General features: G+C 43.2%; 1 protein-coding gene across 2 annotated transcripts; it reads right to left on the bottom strand.

The window, feature by feature from the left end:
- Window positions 1-26,757, bottom strand: if4e (Eukaryotic translation initiation factor 4E). 2 transcript variants are annotated; one of them, XM_014211689.3, is made up of 7 exons: window positions 26,475-26,757; window positions 24,272-24,372; window positions 8,284-8,379; window positions 7,658-7,721; window positions 1,780-1,893; window positions 1,271-1,410; window positions 1-499 (listed from the first exon to the last, which is right to left on the bottom strand). In XM_014211689.3, exons 1-7 carry the CDS (start codon window positions 26,490-26,492, stop codon window positions 385-387), a joined length of 648 nt encoding a protein of 215 aa, XP_014067164.1. In that variant the 5' UTR covers window positions 26,493-26,757; the 3' UTR covers window positions 1-384.
- Window positions 26,758-27,072: the final 315 nt, after the last annotated feature.

The raw sequence follows: 27,072 nt of genomic DNA, 5'->3' as shown, positions 1-27,072 counted from the left end.
AAAGTTGTCTGTCTTTTAATCAAGCCTTAAATGACAGATCTTCTCCACAGTTACATTAGTAGGGGGAAAGCCACTGGTATTATTAGTCACATATACTCTCCAATTCTAAAATTAACTCATTTAACGATCTTCTAGCTCAAATCCCAACAGCTTCAGCTGACACTGTCCTTTCTTTCTTTCCTCTTCTTCCCGACAAGAACCGGAGGTTAGCCAGCCGGTCCATCGGGTGTCAGGGAGGCGGCTCTAATTTTGTATACGTTTCAACAATTCTCTCGTCTGTAAAAAGGAAGGACACTAACAGCAGTTGACAACTGAAAAGTATTAATGGGTTGGTGATGCAGGGAGTTGATAGTTGAGCTGAGATGGGGGGGTAGGTGTTGTTGATCAGACTGAGTACATGTTCTTGGTGGTGGAACCACTCTTGCTAGACGTGTCGTCGTGTGACTGGTAGCCAATCAGGAGCTTGATGGGGATACTCAGGCGCTCTTTATACTGTTGTCTGGAGAGAGATGAGTGAGATAATATTGAATAGGTTCTCAGTACAGTCTTACATGCATTGTCTCTACTTAGTGGGGAACTAGAAACAGTGCAGTTCTGTTAGTCTCAGAACTGATGGCATTTCTGCCAACTACACACTTTTTGCACTCCCGGGTTAACTTAAAAGAAAACCTTTTGATCTGAAAAGTTTCACACTTCAATAACATACATATATGATTATCTGAACCTGTTCAATTCACATAATATACAGAATGCACTTATGTGCCAAATTAAATGTGTAATGGATAAAAGAGTGTGTGCGCACGAGACTCAATTGGGTTTTCTCAACTCCTCACGTTCTTTCCTCACCTCCATTTGAAAAAGGTCAATGATAAGCGAGGAAACGTAGAAACCAATGCGCGTGTATGAAATTAAGCAAATTCCGTTTACAGGGGTGCAATCCCAAAATACATGTGTAAAGTGGTAAAAAGAAATCCGCTAGTTGTGCTAGACTTTTTTGATAAAATAATAAGCAGCATATTGTTTTTAATCAATGTGTGCACGCCTTTCTCCTTCTAGAAAACAACTGTGGTTTCAAAGGGTGTGTGGCTGATTTCAAAACTCTTCAGCGGTAGGGTACACCTGAGCATCCTCTACTGGAGGAAGGCATTCGAGGAAGAAAATCCTCTTCACTTATTAACAAAGTGAACACTTATCGGTTTCCAAGTCACAGAGGAGTGGAGGAAAGGACAGACTTTTGCCCAAATGACAAAAGGCCAGAGAGATGACCTACCCTATTGTCACGATGGCTTCCTTGTTCTGACAGTTTCCGGTCCAGATGGATATTTTATCTCCCTTGGGTCGGATGTTGACCACCGCTCCACACACATCTTCACTGGCCTCGTCAAACGACTCACCGATTAAACACAACAGCTACAACACACACAGTACATGATATTATGGAATTAATAAAATGTTATTTACAGGTTAAGTTGCCCTCTAGCAATCCATCCCATACATTAGATTATTTGACAATACTTTGGAAGCATAGTCATGGATAGTTCCAGCAGGGTTGTGTTCATTAGGTACCATATGGAAGAAAACTGACGGGACCATCCCAAAATATTTTTGTGTGTCCTAGTGAACTATTCAAAACTCAGGGCCGTATTCGTCAGGGCACACAACGGGAAACATTTAGCAATGAAAATGAGCTTTCAGTTCAGGTAGTCCATCCTTGTTTCAGTCCCATTTTCTTCCGTTTGGTGTCTAAGAACAGGACCCAGGTTTAAGGATGATGCTGACCGTCTCCATCCAGTAGCGGTCGAGGTCGATTTGTCTCTGCTGTTTGCTGAGGGTCATCAGCCACCTCCCACCCAGCTTGTTCTTGTCATCCTCCCACATTGGCTTCACCCCATCCTGAAACACACAGAGAGCAGTAGGGGAACGTTAGCTAACTTGACCCCAATCTACATTCTGAGCAGGGTTTCCGTTAGCCGGCAAATTTTGAGACGTCTTACCTTGCCTTAAAGTAGCCTATAAACAAAATCAGAGTTAGTTCATAAAAGGAATTCAGGCAAATGAAATAAATTCATTAGCCCTAATCTATGGATGTCACATGACTGGCAATACAGATATGCATCTGTTGGTCATAGATACCTTAAAAAAAAGGTAGGGACATGGTTCAGAAAACCAGTCAGTATCTGGTGTGACCATTTGCCTCGTGTCGCGACTCATCTCCTTCGCATAGAGCTGTTCAGGCTGTTGATTGTAGCCTGTGGAATGTTGTCCCACTCGTCAATGGCGGTGCGAAGTTTCTGGATATTGGCAGGAACTGGAACACGCTGTCGTACACGTCGATCCAAAGCATCCCAAACATGCTCAATGGGTGACATGTCTGGTGGAGTATGCAGGCCATGGAAGAACGGGACCATTTTCAGCAACCAGAATTTGTGTACAGATCCTTGCGACATGGGGCCATGCATTATCATGCTGAAACATGAGGTGATGGTGGCGGTGGCTGAATGGCACGACAATGGGCCTCAGGATCTCGTCACAGTATCTCTGTGCATTCAAATTGCCATCGATAAAATGCAATTGTTTGCTATCTGTAGCTTATGCCCGCCCATACCATAACACCATCGCCACCATGGGGCACTCTGTTCACAACGTTGATATCAGCAAACCGCTCGCCCGCACGACCCCATACACGCTGTCTGCCAACTGCCCGGTACAATTGAAACCGGATTTCATCCGTGAAGAGCACACTTCTCCAGTGTGCCAGTGGCCATCAAAGGTGAACATTTGCCCACTGAAGTCTGTAATGACGCCAAACTGCAGTCAGGTCAAGACCCTGGTGAGGACAACGAGCAAGCAGATGAGCTTCCCTGAGACGGTTTCTGACAGTTTGAGCAGCAATTCTTCAGTTGTCTCAATTTGAGACGTCTGTGGCATTGTGTTGTGACAAAACTGCACATTTAAAAGTGGCCTTTTAATGTCCCAAGCATAAGGTGCACGTGTGTACTGATCATGCTCTTTATTCAGCTTCTTGATATGCCACACCTGTCAGGTGGATGGATTATTTTGGCCACGGGGAAATGCTCACTAACAGTGATGTAAATACATTACGTGCACCAAATTTGAGCGAAATAAGCTTTTTGTGTATATGGAACATTTTTGGGATCTTTTATTTCAGCTCATGTAACATGGGACCAACACTTTACATGTTGCATTTATACTTTTGTTCATTGTGTATTATCATTCGCAATGGATGTAAAAAAAACAACACTTTCCTTCATGTCCGCGCAGCAGGCCAGGTAGTTCTATGCGTGCTCAGGCACACACGCTCCCTCAACATTATCAGGACAGAGAAACCAGGCATGCTCATATGGAGCACTCCAAATAAAAGACAATGAAAAAATAGACAAATCTCATTAATGATGGTTATGAAATAAACCAAAACTTGTTTCTCACAAGTGTAGCGGGTTGTGAACTCCGCAAATAACGTTTCCACTCCGAGAATGAGAACGACAAATGACTAATACATGCATTAAAATAAATGTAACCAAAATGGGGATTAATAGTACATCTACTACTGGTGACATATGAAATGGGTATTTATTTTAATTTTTATCTAAGTGCAAACAATTCACACAATGAATGCACAAGTATTGGCAGGAGATAGCTGAGCCATTCTGGAGAGACTCGTCTATATCTTTGCCACACACCCCTCCCCTTATTGTCTCAATTTTTTATTATACTCAAGACACATTATCTTCACACATATTTTAGATGCTTTTCACTGACAGCCCTAGCTCAATAAGAAACTAGGCCTATTGCCACGCGCACTGCCCAAACTGCGGGCTTCCCAAATAGGCATAGGCCTACGAGCTTGTGATTTTAAGCAATCCACATCTATTTTTTAAAAGAAGCTAATGATCCTCGATTCCTCTATGGCTAAGTTCTGCTTTCTGGTGAAGTATTTGGAATGATTTAATTTATTTCTCTGTATAGACGAGTAATTATATAATTTTGGAAAATGTATTTCTATTTGCTTCCCTATTAGACCTACCACTATGCCATTTCTCTCCTGTTCTACTGGTTTTCATAGCAACTTTCTTTCATTGTCCAGAAGCCAAAGGCATAATCCTAGTCATATTAGCAACACATCTTAGTTGTTGCATCTTTAGATTCCCCCTCTAAGTTTTCCATCTCTGTCACAAATGGAACCACTATCAGGTGCGCCGTTTACAGTGGTGTTTTCCCAGGTGCGCCGTTTACAGTGGTGTTTTCCCAGGCGCGCCGTTTACAGTGGTGTTTTCCCAGGTGCGCCGTTTACAGTGGTGTTTCCCAGGTGCGCCGTTTACAGTGGTGTTTTCCCAGGTGCGCCGTTTACAGTGGTGTTTTCCCAGGTGCGCCGTTTACAGTGGTGTTTTCCCAGGTGTGCTGTTTTGCCAAATTGTATTTTGGGAAATGTTTGAAAATAACGTTTTATTGGCTGCTTCATTACATGAGTTGCATGTTCTGTTAAGATGCATTGTAGAAAAAAGAAACGCACACCTTTAAAGGCGAGGTGCTGGCTAGCGGAGTAGAACACTAGAAAATAAAGGAAAGCCGCACACTCTAAGAGCTCAGATGCAAAAATGTAATCACCAACGTTTCGACAGCGAAGCTGTCTTCATCAGGGTATCATCAAACACTGCGAGATGAGTCATTTATATAGTGTCAAGAGACACACAGGTGTTTGTAATCATGGCCAAGTATGGCCTAATATCATTGGTTAACTCAAATATTTAAAAAAATGGCATACAAAGAACATACAAAAAGACAAACAAATGGATAGCATACGATCATAGCATTTGTAGTCTAAAATGTATCTAACAAACAATTACAATGGCAAAATCACAATTATCACAAGAATGGCTTCAGATCAAAGTCTATGTTGAGACCGAAGGGAGCAAGGGTCTTTAAATTAAAGATCCAGGCAGCCTCTCGTTTCAACAATAAATTATCAAGGTCACCCCCTCTCCTCGGGAGGGTGACATGTTCAATACCAATATAACGCAGAGACGAAATCGGATGGTTTGCTTCCAAAAAGTGGGCCGCAACTGGGTAAGTTAAGTTTTTGCACCTAATGGTGCTACGATGCTCTGAGATACGTACTTTTAATTCACGCTTTGTTTTACCCACATAACTTTTACCACAAGGACAAGTTATAAGATAAATAACTGCCTTAGTGGAACACGTAATAACACCTTTAATTGGGATAGATTTCCCTGTTTGGGGGTGTTTGAAGGATCTACATTTATAAGTGCCACCCTAAAATTGCCACTTTCTATACTTTGCCGAAATTACACAAGAATGTTACAAACCCTCCAGGGCGCCCTATTGTAGCGGGCATTGATGCAGTAACGGCCCCTCTATCTACTTTTGTGGATTTTTTTATTAGACCACTTGCAGAACAGCTCCCCTCCTTTGTAAAGGACACCAGCAGTATGATCTCTATCATTGAATCTCTTGATCCTCTGCCTGAGAACACCTTGTTAGTTACTTTTGATGTTGAGTCGTTATACACAAATATTCCACATGAGGGCGGTATTGAAGCCATGGAACATTTTCTTCTGCAACGTGACCCTAATGAGCTACCTTCCAGTGCCTGCATTGTAACATTTGCTGAAATAGTACTCACACATAACTACTTCATGTTTCTAAATGATTTCTTTATTCAGACGAAGGGTACTGCTATGGGATCCCCCATGGCTCCTAACTATGCTAATTTGTATGTGGGTTACATGGAGAAACAATCCATTTTCAACCCTCTCAAAAATGTTTTCTTGCCTAACATCATTATTTGGAAACGGTATATTGACGATATTTTTGTTCTATGGAGGGGTGATGCAGAACTGCTCCAGGCGTTTTATGCTTTCCTTAACTCCTGTTCTGAACATTTGAGATTTACTATGCAATCTGATACACGTCAAATTCGTTTTCTTGATCTTCTGATCGTGTGTGAAGATAATGTTTTATACACTGATCTTTACAGGAAACCTACTGATCGTAACAGTTTGTTGAGGGCTGATAGTTGTCACCCACTGCCCTTGAAAAATAGTTTGCCCTACAGCCAATTCTGTCGAATCAAAAGAATTTGTATTAAACAATCGGATTTCGACAGAAATATGGCTGAGACTCAGGATAAGTTCAAGGAGAGGGGGTACAACAATGATCAGATTAATATTGCCATTGAGAAAATTCGAAACAAAACGAGACATGACCTTTTTCAAGGTCAGTCTCGCAAAAAGACGCATTCTTGCGTTCTCACTACCCGCTATTCAAAGTGCTCTGAACAAATTAAAGGAATCGTTCACAAACATTGGCACATTCTGAAATATGATGATAGTCTCGTTAATGTGTTTTCTGATCTTCCCCTGGTCGTATTCTCGCGGGGAAGAAATCTCAGAGACCAATTGGTACTCTGATTTACCACCCCAAGATATTCCTGAACAACGTCTAATTGCGCCCATACTGGATGGAAATTACAAGTGTAATGGCTGTGCTCAATGTAATGGCACTTATAAATGTAGATCCTTCAAACACCCCCAAACAGGGAAATCTATCCCAATTAAAGGTGTTATTACGTGTTCCACTAAGGCAGTTATTTATCTTATAACTTGTCCTTGTGGTAAAAATTATGTGGGTTAAACAAAGCGTGAATTAAAAGTACGTATCTCAGAGCATCGTAGCACCATTAGGTGCAAAAACTTAACTTACCCAGTTGCGGCCCACTTTTTGGAAGCAAACCATCCGATTTCGTCTCTGCGTTATATTGGTATTGAACATGTCACCCTCCCGAGGAGAGGGGGTGACCTTGATAATTTATTGTTGAAACGAGAGGCTGCCTGGATCTTTAATTTAAAGACCCTTGCTCCCTTCGGTCTCAACATAGACTTTGATCTGAAGCCATTCTTGTGATAATTGTGATTTTGCCATTGTAAATGTTTGTTAGATACATTTTAGACTACAAATGCTATGATCGTATGCTATCCATTTGTTTGTCTTATTGTATGTTCTTTGTATGCCATTTTTTTAAAATATTTGAGTTAACCAATGATATTAGGCCATACTTGGCCATGATTACAAACACCTGTGTGTCTCGACACTATATAAATGACTCATCTCGCAGTGTTTGATGATACCCTGATGAAGACAGCTTCGCTGTCGAAACGTTGGTGATTACATTTTTGCATCTGAGCTCTTAGAGTGTGCGGCTTTCCTTTATTTTCTACTGTTAAGATGCATTACCATAATCTAAATGTGATTTCTGTCATTCTGATCACCGTGGGTAGACGCCCTAATGAGTTATGCACCCAATGCATATGGGTCCAGTACATTTCTCAAAATGGCCGGTAAATTAAAATCTTTCCGGACATATTGTCCGGCGCCACATTTTCTTAATGGAAACCCTGATCCTGGGCCCGTATTCATAGTGTCTTACAGTAGAAGTGCTGATCCAGGATCAGTTTTGCCTATCAGATCATAATAAGATTTAAATGGACAGGAGAAACCTGATCTTAGATCATCACTCCTACTCTGAGATGGTTTATGCATACGGGCCCTGATGTTTTCATTTAACAGAACAGCGACAAGTCCTCTGAAGGGATACGGTTTGTTTCAGAAGTGAACTTACCTTAAATAAGCAGTAGTCACAGCCGAAGCCCAACTTGCTGGGCTGCTGTATGTGGTTATATAATCTACAACACAAAACCAAGAGGCACACTTAAACAAAGGCCCATATGCAACAATATTAGACACCACGATTATAAACATCAATGTCCTATTCCATGTCATTCTCCATCATTTCTATTTGGAGAGAACTAATGACTAATTTGGGCTCCCGAGTGGCGTGGCGGTCTAAGGCACTGCATCTCAGTGTTAGAGGCGTCACTACAGACCCTGGTTCGATTCCAGGCTGTAACACAACCGGCCGTGATTGGGAGTCCCATAGGGTGGCACACAATTGGCCCAGCGACGTCCGGGTTAGGATTTGGTCGGGGTAGGCCCTCATTGTAAAATAAAAAAAATTAAAAAAAAAAAAAAAAGTTCTTACCCTACTTGCCTAGTTAAATAAAGGTTAAATATATATATAATAATACATGCGGCATAGATAGCAATGCAATGCATAGAACTGCCAGTCATTTACCCCACATAGAAACTTGTTTCCATTCTGTACAATGCACTCTGATTGTCATGGGTACGTCATAGCGTGGAGAGGAGAAAGAGGATAAGGAGAAGAGAAAGAGGACGAGTACTCACGCCCAGAAGTCTTCCACTGTGTCAAACTTTGCGATGAGACGGAGGTTCTCTGTCCAGCTTTTGCTCTTGTCGTTTTTGAAATACCACAGGGCCCATCTGAGGAGAGAAGACTCAGTCAGAGATTCCCCATCGTGCTCCCCAGTACCCATAGACAGAACAGGTTGGACGTTTACTGTCATCAATCAGCAGTCATAAGACCTGATCACAGTAAAATTCCACGTGACCGTTGAGTAACTGTGATCTCCTCTTATGCACTCTGGACATGCATTGGTAGTACCTAACTCGCTAATGACCAAGCTAATGGGCTAGTACTCAATTGTCCATCTAACCACTCTGACAATACAACTGCAATAAAAAACACTCACATCACTGTGATTGATCAATTTGAAGATAGAAGTTCAACAACTGTTTGAAACGGAGTGTAAAATATGGTCGTTGTGGATGTTGTTTCAAAGCCTAACAACGAAATGGACAGCTTTCTAAGATGATGATTGATTAAACACGCATACGCATATTACAGTTTATGCATACACATAGCTCAGACATTTATACAGTGCATTCGGAAATGTATTCATACCAATTTACTTTTTCTACATTGTTACGCTGCAACCTTATTCTAAAATGTATTAAAATATATATTTGTCTTATCAATCGACACATAATACACCATAATAAAGCAAAAACAGGTTTTTAGAAATTCAGCAAATGTATTAAAAGTTAAAAACTGCACGTAGCCATTCCTCTGGTGCAGTGGTTCCCAAACTTTTTATAGTCCCGTACCCCTTCAACATTCAACCTCCAGCTGTGTACCCCCTCTAGCACCAGGGTCAGCGCACTCTCAAATGTTCTTTTTTGCCATCATTGTAAGCCTGCCCCACACACACTATATGATACATTTATTAAACATATAAATGAGTGCGAGTTGTCACAATACAGCTCGTGGGAAGTGACAAATAGCTCTTATAGGACCAGGGCACAAATAATAATAATCAATCATTTTGCTCTTTTATTTAGCCATCTTATATATAAAACCGTATTTGTTCATCAAACATTGTGAATAACTCACCACAGGTTAATGAGAAGGGTGTGCTTTAAAGGATGCACACAACTCTGCAATGTTGGGTTGTATTGGAGAGAGTCTCAGTCTTAAATAATTTTCCACACAGTCTGTGCCTGTATTTTGTTTCAAGCTAGTGAGGGCCGAGAATCTACTCTCACATAGGTACGTGGTTGCAAAGGGCATCAGTGTCTTAACAGCGCAATTTGCCAAGGTAGGAAACTCTGAGCGCAGCCCAATCCAGAAATCTGGCAGTGGCTTCTGATTAAATTCTATTTTCACAGAACCACTTGTTGCAATTTCGATGAGGCTCTCTTGTTCAGATATCAGTAAGTGGATTGGAGGCAGGACATGAAAGGGATAACGAATCCAGTTGTTTTTGTCATCGGTTTCAGGAAAGTACCTGCGTTCTTTCAGGGGCGGCCGGTAGCCTAGCGGTTAGAGCTTTGGGCCAGTGACCGAAAGATTGCTAGATCGAATCCCCGAGCTGACAAGGTAAAAATCTGTCGTTCTGCCCCTGAACAGTTAACCCACTGTTCCTATCAACGTTAATAAGAATTTCTTCTTAAATGACTTTCCTTGTTAAATAAAGGTTAAATAAAAGAAATTGAACACTCAACTCACTCAGCTATATCACATTTGACATTGCCCGTAAGCTTGAGTTCCTTTCCACCCCCCCCAAAAAAAAATCATACAATGACCTGTGTTGTCCTTGTTAATGCAGACAGAAAAGAGCTCTAACTTCTTAACCTCTATGGGCTAGGTGGGACGCTAGCGTCCCCCCCGTGGTGCACTCCATCAACAGCAGGTGCATTTCAAGAGCGGCAAATTTGAAACCAAATAAATGTCAAAATTCAAATTTTTCAAACATACAACTATCTTACACCCTTTGAAAGATAAACATCTCCTTAATCTAACCACGTTGTCCGATTTCAAAAAGGTTTTACGGCGAAAGCATAAAGTTAGATTATGTTAGGAGAGTACATTGACAATAGCTGTGTGTAATGTTTTGTCAATTCAAAGACAGGGTCAACAAAACCATAAAACCAGCTAAAATGATGCACTAACCTTTTACAATCTCCATCAGATGACACTCCTAGGACATTATGTTAGACAATGCATGCATTTTTAGTTCTATCAAGTTCATATTTATATCCAAAAACAGCGTTTTACTATGGCATTGATGTTGAGGAAATCGTTTCCCTCCAATAACCGGCAGTCAAGTCAGCACCACAAATTAAATAATTAAAATTAGAAAACATTGGTAAAATATTATATTGTCATTTAAAGAATTATAGATTTACATCTCTTGAACGCAATCAACTTGCCAGATTTAAAAATAACCTTACTGGGAAATCACACTTTGCAATAATCTGAGCACTGCGCCCAGAAAAATACGCGTTGCGATACAGACTAGCCGCCATGTTGGGGAGATCTAAAATCGAAAATACTATGTAAATAATCCATTACCTTTGATTCTCTTCATCAGATGTCACTTCCAGGTATCACAGGTCCATAACGAATGTAGTTTTGTTCAAAAAAGCTCATCATTTATGTCCAAAAATCTCCGTCTTGTTAGCACATGATCTAAGCCCGCCGGACTTCACTTCATGAACGAGGGGAAAAAATATATTTACGTTCGTTCAAACATGTCAAACGTTGTATAGCATAAATCATTAGGGCCTTTTTTAACCAGAACATGAATAATATTCAAGGTGGACGAATGCATTCTCTTTTATAACGTATTGGAACGAGGGTACCCAACATGAACTCGCGCGCCAGAGTCTAATCGGCCATCACCGTTCCATGGCTCTTGTTCGGTCAGATCTCACAGTAAAAGACTCAAAACACTTTGTAAAGGCTGGTGACATCTAGTGGAAGCAATAGGAAGTGCCAAAACATTAATCAACCCCTGTGTGTTTCAATGGCATAGGCTTAAAGGTAATTCAACACATCAGGTATCCACTTCCTGTCAGAAAATGTCTCAGGGTTTTGCCTGCCAAATGAGTTCTGTTATACTCACAGACACCATTCAAACAGTTTTAGAAACTTTAGGGTGTTTTCTATCCATATATAATAAGTATATGCATATTCTATTTACTGGGTAGGATTAGTAACCAGATTAAATCGGGTACGTTTTTTTATCCAGCCGTGAAAATACTGCCCCCTAGCCCCAACAGGTTAATCACAGCCTCAATTTTGTCCCGCACATTGAATATAGTTGCGGAGAGTCCCTGTAATCCTAGATTAAGATCATTCAGGCGAGAAAAAACATCACCCAGATAGGCCAGTCGTGTGAGAAACTCGTCATCATGCAAGTGGTCAGACAAGTGAAAATTATGGTCAGTAAAGAACTTGAAGCCCATCTCTCAATAAAAACAAAAAAAACGTGTCAATACTTTGCCCCTTGATAACCAGCGCACTTCTGTATGTTGTAAAAGTGTTAGTGCATAGTGCAGAAAATACACAAGAGTTCAGGGGCCTTGCTTTAACAAAGTTAACCATTTTCACTGTAGTGTCCAAAATGTCTTTCAAGCTGTCAGGCATTCCTTTGGCAGCAAGAGCCTCTCCGTGGATGCTGCAGTGTACCTAAGTGGCGTCGGGAGCAACTGCTGGCATGCGGGTTACCACTCCACTATGTCTCCCTGTCATGGCTTTTGCACCATCAGTACAGATACCAACACATCTTGACCACCAAAGTCCATTTGATGTCACAAACCTGTCCAGTACTTTAAAAACATCCTCATGTTGTCATGGTTTCCAGTGGTTTGCGGAAGAGGATGTCTTCCTTAATTGACCCCCCATAAACGTAATGGACATATACCAGGAGCTGTGCCAAGCCTGCCACGTCTGTTGACTCATCCAGCTGTAACGTATATAATTCACTGGCTTGTATGCGAAGCAGTAAGTGTTTCAAAACATGTCCTGCCATGTCACTGATGCGTCGTGAAACAGTGTTGTTTGATGAAGGCATTGTCTGTATACTTTTTTTGGCCTTTTCCCCCAGCATTGTCCCAGCCATATCCGCGGCAGCAGGAAGAATTAAGTCCTCCACAGTGGTCCCGTGTGGCTCAGTTGGTAGAGCATGGTGTTTGCAACGCCAGGGTTGTGGGTTCGATTCCCACGGGGGACCAGTACGGAGAAAAAAATGTATGAAATGTATGCATTCACTACTGTAAGTCGCTCTGGATAAGAGCGTCTGCTAAATGACTAAAAATGTAAAAAAAATGCTATGGAGCTTGCCTGTCCTAGCCATTCGGTAGCTCACCATAAGATGCTTCTAGCCCCTTCTTATTAATGGTATTTGTTGCTTTTAAATAATGTCTTACTACTCAAAAGTCATCTTCATTCTCGCTAAAAAAACTTGTGGCTTATTTTTCAAGTTGTCATGTTTCGTTTTTAAATGTCTGCGCAAGAATGAAGGTATCCCGCGAGAGCAACAGTTAATGTGATTGGATGTTAATTATTTGACTAGGCTACCTGTATTTGACATTGTGTTATTTCGGTGAACACTAAATGGTTACATTTTATTTTTGGCAGTGAAACGAGGCTACTCACACAACAACAAAAAAACTCACCCAAATGTATAGCCCCGTTGGAAAATATAAACGTACTGTTTAAAAATGTGAAAGGGATAACGAATCCAGTTGTTTGTGTCGTCCGTTTCGGGAAAGTACCTGCGTAATTGCACACCCAGCTCACTCAGGTGCTTGTGCCAAGAAACACGAGCAATGGACATTAGAGCGTTGGAAGTCTGTCCTTTGTTCTGATGAGTCCAAATTTGCGATTTTTGGTTCCAACCGCCGTGTCTTTGTGAGGTGCAGAGTTGGTGAATGGGTGCTCTCCACATATGCGGTTCCCACCAATAAAGCATGGAGGTGGTTTTGTGATGGTGCTTTGCTGGTGACACTGTCAGTGAATTATTTAGAATTCAAGACAGCATTCTGACAACGATACGCCATCCTATCTGGTTTGCACTTAGTGGGACTATCATTTGTTTTTCCACAGGACAATGACCTAAAACACACCTCCAGGCTGTTTGACCAAGAAGGAGAGTGATGGAGTGCTGCATCAGATGACCCGGCCTCCACAATCACCGGACCTCAACCTAATTGAGATGGTTTGGGATGAGTTGGACCGCAGAGTGAAAGAAAAGCAGCCAACAAGTGCTCAGCATATGTGGGAACTCCTTCAAGACTGTTGGAAAAGCATTCCTCATGAAGCTGGTTGAGAGAATGCCAAGAGTGTGCCAAGGGTGTGCAAAGCTGTCATCAAGGCAAAGGGTGGCTATTTGAAGAATCTCAAATATATTTTGATTTGTTTAACACTTTTTTGGTTACTACATGGTTCCATATGTTATTTCATAGTTTATGTCTTCACTATTATTCTACAACGTAGAAAATAGTAACGTACAGAAAAACCCTTGAATGAGTAGGTGTCCAAACTTTTGACTGGTACTGTACCTTAATAGGATAACACAGTGCCACTGACGCGGCCTGCTACCAAAGACTGTGGTCTCTCCTCCTCCGTGGCCGACGTGAGTAAGACATTTAAGCGTGATAACACTAGCAAGACTGCTGGCCCAGACGCCATCCCTAGCAGCGTCCTCAGAGCATGAGCAGACAAGCTGGCTGGAGTGTTTACGGACATATTCAATCTCTCTCTATCCCAGTCTGCTGTCCCCACATGCTTCAAGATGTCCACCATTGTTCCTGTTATCAAGTCAGCAAAGGTAACTGAACTAAATTACTATCACCCCGTAGCACTCACTTCTGTCATCATGACTAGTCAAGGACCATGTCACCTCTTCCTTACCTGACATCCTAGACCAACTTCAATTTGATTACTGCCCAAATAGATCCACAGACGATGCAATCGCCATCCCTCTGCACACTGCCCTATCCCATCTGGACCAGACGAATACCTATGTAAGAATGCTGTTTATTAACTATAGCTCAGCATTCAACACCATAGTACCCTCCAAGCACATCATTAAGCTTGAGGCCCTGGGTCTCAACCCCGCCATGTGCAACTGGGTCCTGGACTTCCTGACGGGCCGCACCCAGGTGGCGAAGGTAGGAAACAAAACCTCCACTTCACTGATCCTCAACACTGGGGCCCCACAAGGATGCGTGCTCAGCCCCATCCTGTACGCCATGTTCACCCATGACCGCATGGCCTCCAACTCAAACATCAAGTTTGTAGACGACAATTGTGGTTCCAGGAAAATAACCTCTCACCCAACGTCAACAAAACAAAGGAGCTGATCGTGGATGTCAGGAAACAGCAGAGGGAGCACCCACTATCCACATTGACGGGACAGCAGTGGAGAAGGTGGAAAGCTTCAAGTTCCTCGGCGTACACATCACAGACAAACTGAAATGGTCCACCCACACAGACAGTGTGGGGAAGAAAGTGCAACAGCACCACTTTGACCTCAGGAGGCTGAAGAAATTTGGCTTGTCACCTAAAACCCTCAAACTTTTACAGGCACTTGCAATTGAGAGCATCCTGTCGGGCTGTATCACTGCCTGGTACGGCAACTGCACCGCCATGGGTGGTGTGGTCTGCCCAACGCATCACCGGGGTTAAACTACCTGCCCTCCAGGACACCTACAGCACCTGATGTCAAAGGAAGGAGCAACTGCCTGTTCACCCGGCTATCATCCAGAAGGCTAGGTCAGTACAGGTGCATCAAAGCTGGAACCGAGAGACTGAAAGACAGCTTCTATCTCAAGGCCATCAGACTGTTAAATGGCCATCACTAGCACTTTAGAGGCTGCTGCCCTATATACATAGACTTGAAACACTAGCCACTTAAAAAAATGAACACTAGTTACTAATAATGCCGCTCTGACATTGCTCGTCCAAATATTTATATATTCTTAATTCCATTCCTTTAGATGTGTGTATTGTTGTGAAATTGTTAGACATTACTTGTTAGATATTACTGCACTGTTGGAGCTAGAAACACCAGCATTTTGCTATACCCACAATAACAGCTGCTAAACACGTGATAAATAAAATTTGATTTTAATAGTAGAAAGCGCCTTTCCTTTGTCTAATCATTCCTGTAGAAACGACAGGATTACTGGAATAGAGCACTGGAATGGCACTGTCTGATTTAGAGCACCATTCCACAAATACGCAACATTTACAATCATAAAGGGACCTGGTGGATGAGGCTGTAGTACTCTGAATAGTTGAAATGACATTTTGGGGAAGCCCAGCAGTGTTCAAGTTGAACCGTTCACGAGCCATGCCCAGAGCGCCAACCATTCTGGTTGAGGAAATCTCCCGGCACGACTGGGGGGGGTGGGGGCACGGTTGACCGCATAGTAGTTGAGTGATCTCCTCTAGCCAGTGTTTCTCTGTCCAATGTGGTGCTATTAGTATGAGAGACCCTTCTCCTGCACTTTGGCTAAGGTGGTAGAAATCAGGGCCAGTGGGGAAAATGCATACAGGAGGACCCGTGGCCACTTGTGCGCCAACGCGTCCAAAACGTTAATGCTAGGGACACTGCAAGGAGTTCCAGGCAGTTTGTGTGAGCAGAACAGAAATGGGGTCCCCACACCCCTCTGACCGTTCTGCCCTTGTGGTTTGCACCCCAACCCAAGAGAGACGTGTCCGTCGTGACTACTTCTCTGGATAAAACAGTGCACATCTGGGCACCCTGTGACAAAAACGTTGGGTGTCTCCAGGAATGCAGTGCTACCATGCAATCTAGTGAATTTGTACACAGTGATGGTTGTAACGTAATGGGCTCAGACCTAGAGACGAGACCCAGCATTGAAACCCTCTCATATTCAAGCATCCCAATGGGGTGACTACTAAAGCCGATGCCATCAAACCTAGCAGCCTCAGGCATGTTTTGAAGGAGACCAGGTTCCCTCTGCGAAACAGTACTAGGCAATTCTGGGCAATTCCAGACAGGTGAGCTTTGAATGATACCGAATCTAGGGTTAAACCTAGAAAAGAGATTGTTTGTTTGTGTGGGAATCAGAATGCTCTTTACGGTGTTTATTCTGAAACCTAGAAATGTCAGGTGTTCCAAGAACAGCTGACTGTGTTCTAAGACAACTTGTCTCGATTGAGTGCACAGCAGCCAGTCATCTATGTATGTCATCAGCCGAATGCCCCGGTACACTTCGTAAAAACCTAAGGTGACAGCGAGAGACCAAAACGGAGGACCAGAAATGATTAGATTACGCACTGAAAAGCAAATCTGAGAAATTTCCTGTGAGGAGGGTATATTGAGATGTGAAAGTAAGCGTCCTTCAGGTCGACGGATACGAACCAAACGCCTGGGCACACAGAACGTAGCAGAGAAGTGTGTGTCAACATTCTGAACGTGTACTTTCGCATGTGTCTGTTCAAAGCACGTAGATCTAAGATCAGGCGTATGCCGCCACCCTTTTTTGGAACCAATAAATATATTGAGTAAAAACCGCAGTCGCTTTGCTCGGGAGGAACAATTCTTATTTCCCTTTTCCCTATTAGCGATTTCTTCTCAGAGGACATGCGTGGAATCCACCAGCTCTCTCTCCGCTCCGAGGGAGGGCTGACGGGGGCTTACCCCTACAGACAATGCAGCAGCACCCTCTGTCGGGGGAGGATGTATGACAGTCCACGACGAACTGCACATGTTCAGCTGGCCCACACCGGGAGAGCACTTATGTGGCCCATCACCACAGAAGGATTGGTAGCTCCCTCTGGAGGCATTATAGGGAAGCACCCTGTTTGTTTCTCACAAAATCAAAACAACATGTCTGACGGCGCCCTTGGCCTGTAGCCTGGTTGCACTAGTGTCTACATTTTTTATGTGAAATGACATTGGGGAGCGTTTGTAAGAAAAGAGGGGTGCCTTATAGGAGCGTCCACCTGAACATTGTCTCTTCTCTTTGGGCTGTACTCTGACTACAGACTTGGGACAGGTACGCCGGAAAGAACACTGAGGTGCCTGGGAACTTGCAAATTGGAACAAGCTCAGGATTGGCAGAGGAGTTACAACTGCGCTTGTGGGAGGCCGTTCTCACCGCTCTGGCGATGGGGACACCGCTAGGCCAATTTTTTTGTACCCCACCAATTGGTAGTTACAGTCTTGTCTCATCACTGCAACTCCCGTACGGACTCGGGAGAGGCGAAGGTCGAGAGCCATGCTTCCTCCGAAACATGACCCAACCAAGCCACACTGCTTCTTGACACAATGCTCGCTTAAGCCAGCCACACCAATGTGTCGGAGGAAACACCGTACGTGACCGTGTCAGCGTTCATGCACCTTCCAGGTTAAGGTTAAGTGGGGTCGACCTCCTGCAGCCTGGGCGAAGGTGTGGCAAGGCAGACAGAGCTGGAGGGCTTCACCCTTCCTCATTTTCTCCTTGCACCGTTTCTGCATCATCTCGACTGTGGGACCGAAAAGGCTTTCAGGAAGAGCCCCATCGCTCTTCCTGACGCCTGGACGGCGGCTTTCAGCAGACGCAGGGTGAGGTCTGTGGCAATGCAGATCTCGTCCCATAAACCCGGATTCGATGTGACTGCCATCTTTTCCTGTGGCTTAGCTTGGTATGCCAAGAGCAGGGAGGCGGTGCTGAGAGCCCTCACCGTTGGGGCAACCGACCTGTAGACCTCTGTCGCGGAGGATTGGAAGCGCTCGTACGTGGTAGTTAAGGTGGGCCTAGTCGAGGTCATGGAGGACTTCTGGCTGGGAAGTAGATGGGACGAGTTAGCTGTGTTACAGCTGTAGCCGTTCCTCCCTCTAACTATGGTTAAGGAAAAGGAAAATTGCCACCACCGCACAGTCCCGAGAAAAGCACCCGGTGAGTGAGTTGTAAGCTCTGTCTGTGTGCAGTTAACCTCTTCGCTATAGGGGGCAGTATTTTCACGGCCGGATGAAAAACGTACCCAAATTAAACGGCCTACTTCTCGGGCCCAGAGTCAAATATTTGCATATGATTAGTAGATTTGGATAGAAAACACTCGGAAGTTTCTAAAACTGTTTGAATGGTGTCTGTGAGTATAACAGAACTCATATGGCAGGCAAAAACCGGAGAAAATTCCAAGCAAACATAATGTCCTAGGAGTGTCATCTGATGAAGATCATCAAAGGTTAGTGCTTCATTTAGCTGTGTTTTGGGTTTTTGTGACATATATGCTTGCTTGGAAAATGGCTGTGTGATTATTTTTGGCTATGTACTCTCCTAACATAATCTAATGTTTTGCTTTCGCTGTAAAGCCTTTTTGAAATCGGACAATGTGGTTAGATTAACAAGAGTCTTATCTTTAAAATGGTGTAAAATAGTCGTATGTTTGAAAAATTGAAATTATTGCATTTGAGGTTTTTGTATTTCGCGCCACGCTCTACCATTGGATATTGGTGAGCGGAACGTCTAGATGCAACAGGTTTAAGCTCATTTTGGAAAATGCAGTCATGTCAGTAAGCTTTCTGATGAAAAGCGAGATGTGTTTGAATGACTGAGACGCTGTGTCTGACCTTTTATACGGTATGAGGGACACCCTTCCCCAACGCACACGTCTCGACGTCCAGCCCTAGTGGTTAGAGCATTGGGCCAGTAACCGGAAGGTTGCTGGATCGAATCCCTGAGCTGACACAGTAAAAATCTGTCGTTCTGCCCCTGAGCAAGGCAGTTAACCCACTGTTCCCCGAAGACGTGGACGTCGATTAACCTGTTTGGGACAGGGGGCAGTATTTTCACATTCGGATGAAAAGCGTGCCCAGAGTAAACTGCCTGCTACTCAGGCCCAGAGTCAAATATTTGCATATTATTAGTAGATTTGGATAGAAAACACTGAGTTTCTAAAATTGTTTGAATGATGTCTGTGAGTATAACAAAACTCATATGGCAGGCAAAAACCTGAGACAAATCCAACCAGGAAGTGGGAAATATGAGGTTTGTAGTTTTTCAAGTGATTGCCTATCCAAACTACAGTGCCTGTGGGGTCATTTTGCACTTCCTAAGGCTTCCACTAGATGTCAACAGTCTTTAGAACCTTGTTTCATGCTTCTACTGTGACTGGGGAGAGAATAAGAGCTGACTCAACAAGTGGACTGCCTGAGGCCAATGAGTTGTTTACTACGCAGGCACGCCGTTCCTTCTTTTTCCTCTGTAATGAATACGCTATTGTCCGGTTGGAATATTATCGAAGATTTATGATAAAAAGACCCTAAGGGTTGATTGTAAACATCGTTTGACATGTTTCTACGAACGGTAATGGAACTTTTTGACTTTTTGTCTAGGGTTTTGCGCTCATGCATTGTGCCTTTGGAATAGTGATCTGAACGCGCGAACAAAACAACCTTTAAGTCTTTACTGAAGACTTATCTCTTCAGTAGGTCCTATGATTAAGTATAGTCTGGCCCAGGAGTGTGAAGGTGAACGGAAAGGCTGGAGCAACGAACCGCCCTTGCTGTCTCTGCCTTGCCGGTTCCCCTCTTTCCACTGGGATTCTCTGCCTCTAACCCTTTTATAGGGGCTGAGTCACTGGCCTACTGGTGTTCTTCCATGCCGTCCATGGGAGGGGTGCGTCACTTGAGTGGGTTGAGTCACTGACGTGGTCTTCCTGTCTGGGTTGGCGCCCCCCCCTTGGGTTGTGCCATGGCGGAGATCGTTGTGGGCTATACTCGGCCTTGTCTTAGGACGGTAAGTTGGTGGTTGGAGACATCCCTCTAGTGGTGTGGGGGCTGTGCTTTGGCAAAGTGGGTGGGGTTATATCCTGCCTGTTTGGCCCTGTCCGGGGGTATCATCGGATGGGGCCACAGTGTCTTCTGATCCCTCCTGTCTCAGCCTCCAGTATTTATGCTGCAGTAGTTTATGTGTCGGGGGGCTAGGGTCAGTCTGTTACATCTGGAGTATTTCTCTTGTCTTATCCGGTGTCCTGTGTGAATTTAAATATGCTCTCTCTAATTCTCTCTCTCTCTTTTTCTGTCTTTCTCTCGGAGGACCTGAGCCCTAGGACCATGCCTCAGGACTACCTGGTATGATGACTCCTTGCTGTCCCCAGTCCACCTGGCCGTGCTGCTGCTCCAGTTTCAACTGTTCTGCCTGCGGCTATGGAACCCTGACCTGTTCACCGGACGTGCTTGTTGCACCCTCGACAACTACTATGATTATTATTATTTGACCATGCTGGTCATTTATGAACATTTTAACATTTTGACCATGTTCTGTTATAATATCCACCCTGCACAGCCAGAAGAGGACTGGCCACCCCTCATAGCCTGGTTCCTCTCTAGGTTTCTTCCTAGGTTTTTGGCCTTTCTAGGGAGTTTTTCCTAGGGAGTTTTTCCTAGCCACCGTGCTTCTTTCACATGCTTTGCTTGCTGTTTGGGGTTTTAGGCTGGGTTTCTGTACAGCACTTTGAGAATATCAGCTGATGTACGAAGGGCTATATAAAAATAAATTTGATATTTGGACATAAATATGGAGTTTATCGAACAAAACGAACATTTCTTGTGGAAGTAGGAGTCCTGGGAGTGCATTCCGACGAAGATCAGCAAAGGTAAGTGAAGATTTATAATACTATTTCTGAGTTTTGTTGACTCCAGAACTTGGCAGGTAACTGTATAGCTTGCTTTGATGGCTGAGCTCTGTACTCAGAATATTGAACAATGTGCTTTTGCCGTAAAGCTGTTTTGAAATCTGACACAGCGGTCTATCTATAATTCTTTCAATAACTGTTGTAAATTTTATCAACGTTTATGATGAGTATTTTTGTATGTAAAATGGGGTTTTTGGATATAAATATGAACTTTATCGAACAAAACATGTATTGTGTAACACTGAGTCCTGGGAGTGTCATCTGATGAAGATCGTCAAAGGTTAGTGATTAATTTTAGCTGTATTTCTGGTTTTTGTGACGCGTCTCCTTGCTTGGAAAATGGCTGTGTGGTTTTTCTTGTCAAGGTGATGTCCTAACATAATCTAATGCTATGCTTTCGCCGTAAAGCCTTTTTGAAATCGGACAATGTGGTTGGATTAACTTGAAGTTTATCTTTAAAATGGTGTAAAATAATTGATTGTTTGATAAATTTGAATTATGAGATTTTTGTTGTTTTGTATTTCGCGCCCTGCTATTCCATTGGCTGTTGGCGAGGGGTACCGCTGGCAGAACGTCTGTCCTCAACAGGTTTTAAGGCAACCTGCCGCACCTCTCTGATTCAGAGGGGTTGGGTTAAATGCAGAACACATATTTCAGTTGAATACATTCAATTGGACAATTGACTAGGTATCCCCCTTTCCCAATCATGACTGACATAGTGTAATAAAGGCTTCTGACGAATACGCTGGGGGCGTATCCAATAAGTTAAATACTGAAACGAATACTAGAAAAAGAACAGAGCACAAGCTTTTTTAGCGACTTTCTCAAATCCTCAATAATGTTGAGAAACAAGACGGCGTGTGCCATGACTCGTCTGGTGAACCAGGGTGAGGTCACAGACAGATGCGTAAACAAACACTAATGTGTCACTTGATGTAAAGCCTGTGACTTTAGGTAATTCCTACTACAGTCACACAGTGTGAGTGTGTGTTGAGTGACTCCAGACTTCCTAATCCCTGGTATCACCCTGAAAAACATAATAAACAGGAGGAAGAAGTTTCACAAGGCAGTGTTTGGCCTTGTTTTTTCTCTGGTGCAAAGACACCCCAAAGTAACATTCAGAGGGCTGCAAAGTACCAACAGCAAAACCAATAGAATCTGAAATCCACTGGACTAAGATCACGTTTTCAAACAGGAAAAAAGACCAGAACCATGGAGTTTTAAAGCATCATACATGTCCAGAATCGGTGGCTAGGGAGGAACCGCCTCCACCTGAGAGGCAGGGACAGAACAGACGGAAAGGTCTAGAGAGGGTCTATCCTAAGGCTGTGCTCTATGTCAGCAGTTCTACCCAGCCTGCTGTACTGCCTACAGTAGTCTATGGCCTAGCGCCCTATTGAATAGACAGCCACTGGATGGGATGTGCTAGAAGAGACAAAAATGGTGATATCACAATGTCACATCTGTAGAGCGCAAGTATGATCAGCTTTGTTCTTCATCTAGGTTTAGGGTTAAAGCTAGCTGTGAAAATGTAAAGGGAAATATGGGAAAAACATTTTGGGAAGCACCAAAGCGTTTTATTGGCCTAGTGAGCGTGACCCTAGTATCCCAACTGGGTCGTGTTCATTTGGGCACACAACAACGTGTTAAAACGTTTTGCAACCGAAATCAAAACTTAATTTGACAAGCCCTGCTGTCCTTTTCTTCCGTTTAGTGCCTATGCCTAATGAATAAACACAACCCTGGTGTCAACAATGAGCAGCAAGTGTGTTGTAATCAGCAGCCAGTTATCAAAAAAGTTGAACTATTGTACCAAACAAGCACTACTTCAAGCTGAAACATCTACAGGACCCAGAGTGCATTCGTTAAGTATTCAGACCCCTTGACCTTCTCCACATGTTTTAAAATTATTATCCCCAATATACACGCAATACCACATAATGACAAATCAAAAACATATTTTTAGAAATAACTGCAAATGTATAAAATAAAAACTGAAATATCAAATTGGCTGTGTGCTTAGGGTCATTGTCCTGTTGGAAGGTGAACCTTCTCTCCAGTCTGTGGTCCTGAGCGCTCTGGAGCAGGTTTTCATCAAGGATCTCTCTATACTTTGTTCATCTTTCCCTCGATCCTGACTAGTCTCCCAGTCCCTGCCGCTGAAAAACATCCCCACAGCATGATCATGCCACCACCATGCTACACCGTAGGTAGGCCAGGTTTCCGTAGGCCAGGTTTCCTCCAGACGTGACGCTTGGCATTCATCAGACCAGAGAATCTTGTTTCTCATGGTCTGAGAGTCCTTTAGGTGCCTTTTGGCAAACTCCAAACGGGTTGTCATGTACCTTTTACTGAAGAGTGGCTTCCGTCTGGCCACTCTACCATAAAGGCCTGATTGATGGTGTGCTGCAGAGATGGTTGTCCTTCGGGAAGGTTCTCCCATCTCCCCAGAGGAACTCCGGAGCTCTGTCAGAGGGACCATCGGGTTCTTGGTTACCTCCCCGGCCAAGGCCCTTCTCTCTCGCTTGCTCAGTTTGGCCGGGCAACCAGCTCTAGGAAGAGTCTTGGAGTTTTCAAACTTCTTCCATTTAAGAATGATAGAGGGGCACTGTGTTCTTGGGGACCTTTTTGGTACCCTTCCCCAGATCTGTACCTCGACACAATCCTGTCTCAGAGCTCTACGCTCAATTTATTCGACCTCATGGCTTGGTTTTTGCGCTGACAGGCACTATCAACTGTGGGACCTTATATAGACAGGTGTGTGCCTTTCCAAAATCATGTCCAAACAATTGAATTTACCACAGGTGGACTCCAACTGAGTTGTAGAAACATCAGGACGATCAATTTCTAAAAACCTGTTTTCGTTTGGTCAGTATGGGGTATTGTGTGTAGATTGATGAGGGAAAACATTTATTTAATCCATTTTGAAATAAGGCTGTAAGGTAACAAAATGTGGAAAAAGCGAAAGGTTCTGAATACTTTCCGAATGCACTGTAAGTCATATGTCTTACACAGCTACTGTACACCACCTGGGTCAGAGAGAAAGTCTCAGCTACTTGCTGTAGTGTGTCACGGGATACAGTGGCAGACACTGCAGTTTCTCTGTGTATTAACCTATGGTGAATAATATGGCAATCACTGACAGAGTAGATTCAATTAGGTCACATTCTCTCTATTCTAGTTCTCTCTCGCATGCTATATAAACCCGTTATTCTGCAAAGTAATAAGCTTATGTTTCGGTCTACCTTTGTCACTAATTGTTGCATGTGCTAACTTCCACAAGAATTTGTCTTGCTGGAAAATGCACTAATTGTAATGCCTAAATAGAGACAGACATACAGACAAGCACACACACACACCCAGCGGTGTCCATACTTATTTTGCAGGGGGTGTTTGATGTACTGTTGAGAACCATCAACCACAGGTGGTGCAGTGAGGATAACTTCAGGTTGGGGCTCTTCTGTTTCAGGTGCATTCTGGGTGGGATGAAACCAAAAACAATCAATAGAATATAAGCTGTTTGCAGGAAATCTGACACTAATATCCTTAGACCCATCCTGCCAATAGTTCTAAACATTTACAATCATGTCAAAATCAAGGATAATCATGTATACTAACTACTTCTGATACTAGATCAATACTAAATGTGCAGGTATTCCATTCATGTCTGACTAGAATATACAATTTTGATTCAAGCCAAACCTAGAATTTTAGATCCATGTCAGCCATTTCTACAACTGAATGATGCATACAATGACTCAACATGCCTACTGAATATCTACCAACATCTCTGTAGGAGTGGTGAAGATCTAGACTTTCACTATTGAAAGATCAAGAACAAGCTCTAACAAACACACTGCCCTAATTTGGGTGAGGAGACATTGGGTAGCTAGTCTGCTTACTGAAGAGCTCAGTGACTTTCAATGTGGCACCGTCATAGGATGCCATCTTTCCAACAATTCAGTTCATTAAATTTCCGCCCTGGTCAACTGTAAGTCCTGCAATGCACAATGACGCTGTAGGTGTGATGGAGGCATAAGATCATCATGCGCAATGCCAAGTATCGGCTGGAGTGGTGTAAAGCTCCGCCGCCATTGTACTCTGGAGCGGTGGAAATGTGTTCTCTGGAGTGATGAATCCCGCTTCACCATCTGGCAGTCAGAGACGAATCTGGGTTTGGCGGATGCAAGGATAATGCTACCTGTACAAATGCATAGTGCCAACTGTAAAATTCGGTGGAGGAGGAATAATGGCCTGGGGCTGTTTTTTTTTCTCTTCATAGTTCGGGCTAGGGCCTGTAGTTCCAGTGATGGGAAATCTTAACGCTACAGCGTTCAATGACATTGTAAACGATTCTGTGCTTCCAACTTTGTGGCAACAGTTTGGGGAAGGCCCTTTCCTGTTTCAGCATCACAATGCCCCTGTGCAGGTCCATTCAGAAATGTTTTGTTGAGATCGGTGTGGAAGAACTTGACCTCAACCCTGTCTAACACCTTTGGGATGAATTGGAACGCAGACTGCAAGCCAGGCCTATCGTCCAACATCAGTGCCCGATCTCACTAATACTCTTGTGGCTGAATGGAAGAAAGTCTCCGCAGAAATGTTCAAACATCTAGTGAAAAGTCTTCCCAGAAGAGTGGAGACTTATGGGGGGGGGCGGCGAACGACGACTCCCATGATTTTGGAATGAGATGTTCGACGAACAGGTGTCTACATACGTTTGGTCTGGGAGACTCACTCACTAACGTTATCTACCTAAACCACTTTCAAACACTAATGTTGGCATCTAGCTACCCAATTAATTAATGTCAGAGTATGTCGTATAGCTAACGTTAGCTAGTTTACGTAGCTAGGTAGGTAACATTAGCTAATTCAAATTAGGAACACCATTTAGCTAACGTTAGCTACCTAGCCTAGAAAGGAAGCTAATAATTAGCTAACTAGTTAGTTACAGATATTCGAATAGTTAATGATAGATCAGTTGCAAATTCATTACGATTGGCCCCAGAACTGGTAGTTACATTCGGAAAAATCGTTCCGATTCAAATGGTCTAGGTAGCCCCATGGCCCCAGAACAGGTAGTTACATTTGGACAAATCCTTCCGATTCAAAATGGTCTAGGTAGCCCCATAGCAACTAGTTAGCAAATGAATGTAAAACTTAGCTAGCACAGGCAGCACGGACACACGTGTCCAGATGTCACCAGTTTTTGATTAGTGTAAATAAAACCGATCACAAATACGATCAATATCTTTGAAAGGACACAATTAAAATGATAGGTAGTGTGATATATCAAAGTATATTGAATTAAAGATCCAAGTGTGAACCACCGATGTCCAGTCCCTCCTTATCACCAATGCCACCCCCTAAATCCATCGATAACGTTAGCATCCATTGCTGAACATGTTGGAACCAGACACCCAAGGTTTCACAGCTTCCGAAGCCAAATATTCAATTGCAACCGGGTATATTTAACTGCCATAAGATTAAACTTAATATAAAAACATGATTGGTTTTATTTTTTGTTTTATGTGTCGTGTGGTACCACGAAATGTCCATATACCTCAATCTCGCTTACCGGCTCCGAAGTCGCCATCTTGCCTGTCAAAATTATCCTGTCCGTTCCGCGCTAGTGCGTCACGAACCACTAAAAAAATTCTACGGAAACCGAGTAAGCCCACTATATTTGAGGGTATACTTTCCGCACGCAGGACTTGTATCACTATTTATGGACAATTATAACAACTCTTTCAATTTCCATTACAGACTGATAGGGAAATATGTTGACTTCTGTTCACAAAAGAAAATTCCTCACATTTCGAGTAGGCCTACACATATATCAGGAGTCTTGCTATAATAAAAGGTTGTGTCTGAAGAAAGATTATTTATTATATTGACCCGATTGATATTCAAGTGGCGGCTCTAACTAACAATTAAAATAAATGTCTTCAAAAATGGAAGGCAGTTGGCAGGCTTAATTATACCAGATATTTTAGAGAAAGGAGGAGATGGGAATCCCGATGGACAAGAGAAGTAGAACGTATAACGCAGCAAACTGTCGACCAATCGTGTTCACGTTGTCATACTGCTTCACGCAGTTGATAAACGAATCGCATGCAATTCTTTCTCAAAGTCAGGGTATGAGTCTTGAAACGTGCCTATTTTCCTCGAAAGTA

The sequence above is a fragment of the Salmo salar genome, chromosome 01, assembly GCF_965601325.2.
Source record: "Salmo salar chromosome 01, fSalSal1, whole genome shotgun sequence".
NCBI lineage: Eukaryota > Metazoa > Chordata > Actinopteri > Salmoniformes > Salmonidae > Salmo > Salmo salar.
The sequence above is the reverse complement of the archived record's forward strand: the minus strand, read 5'-3'. Positions and strand labels throughout refer to the sequence as shown.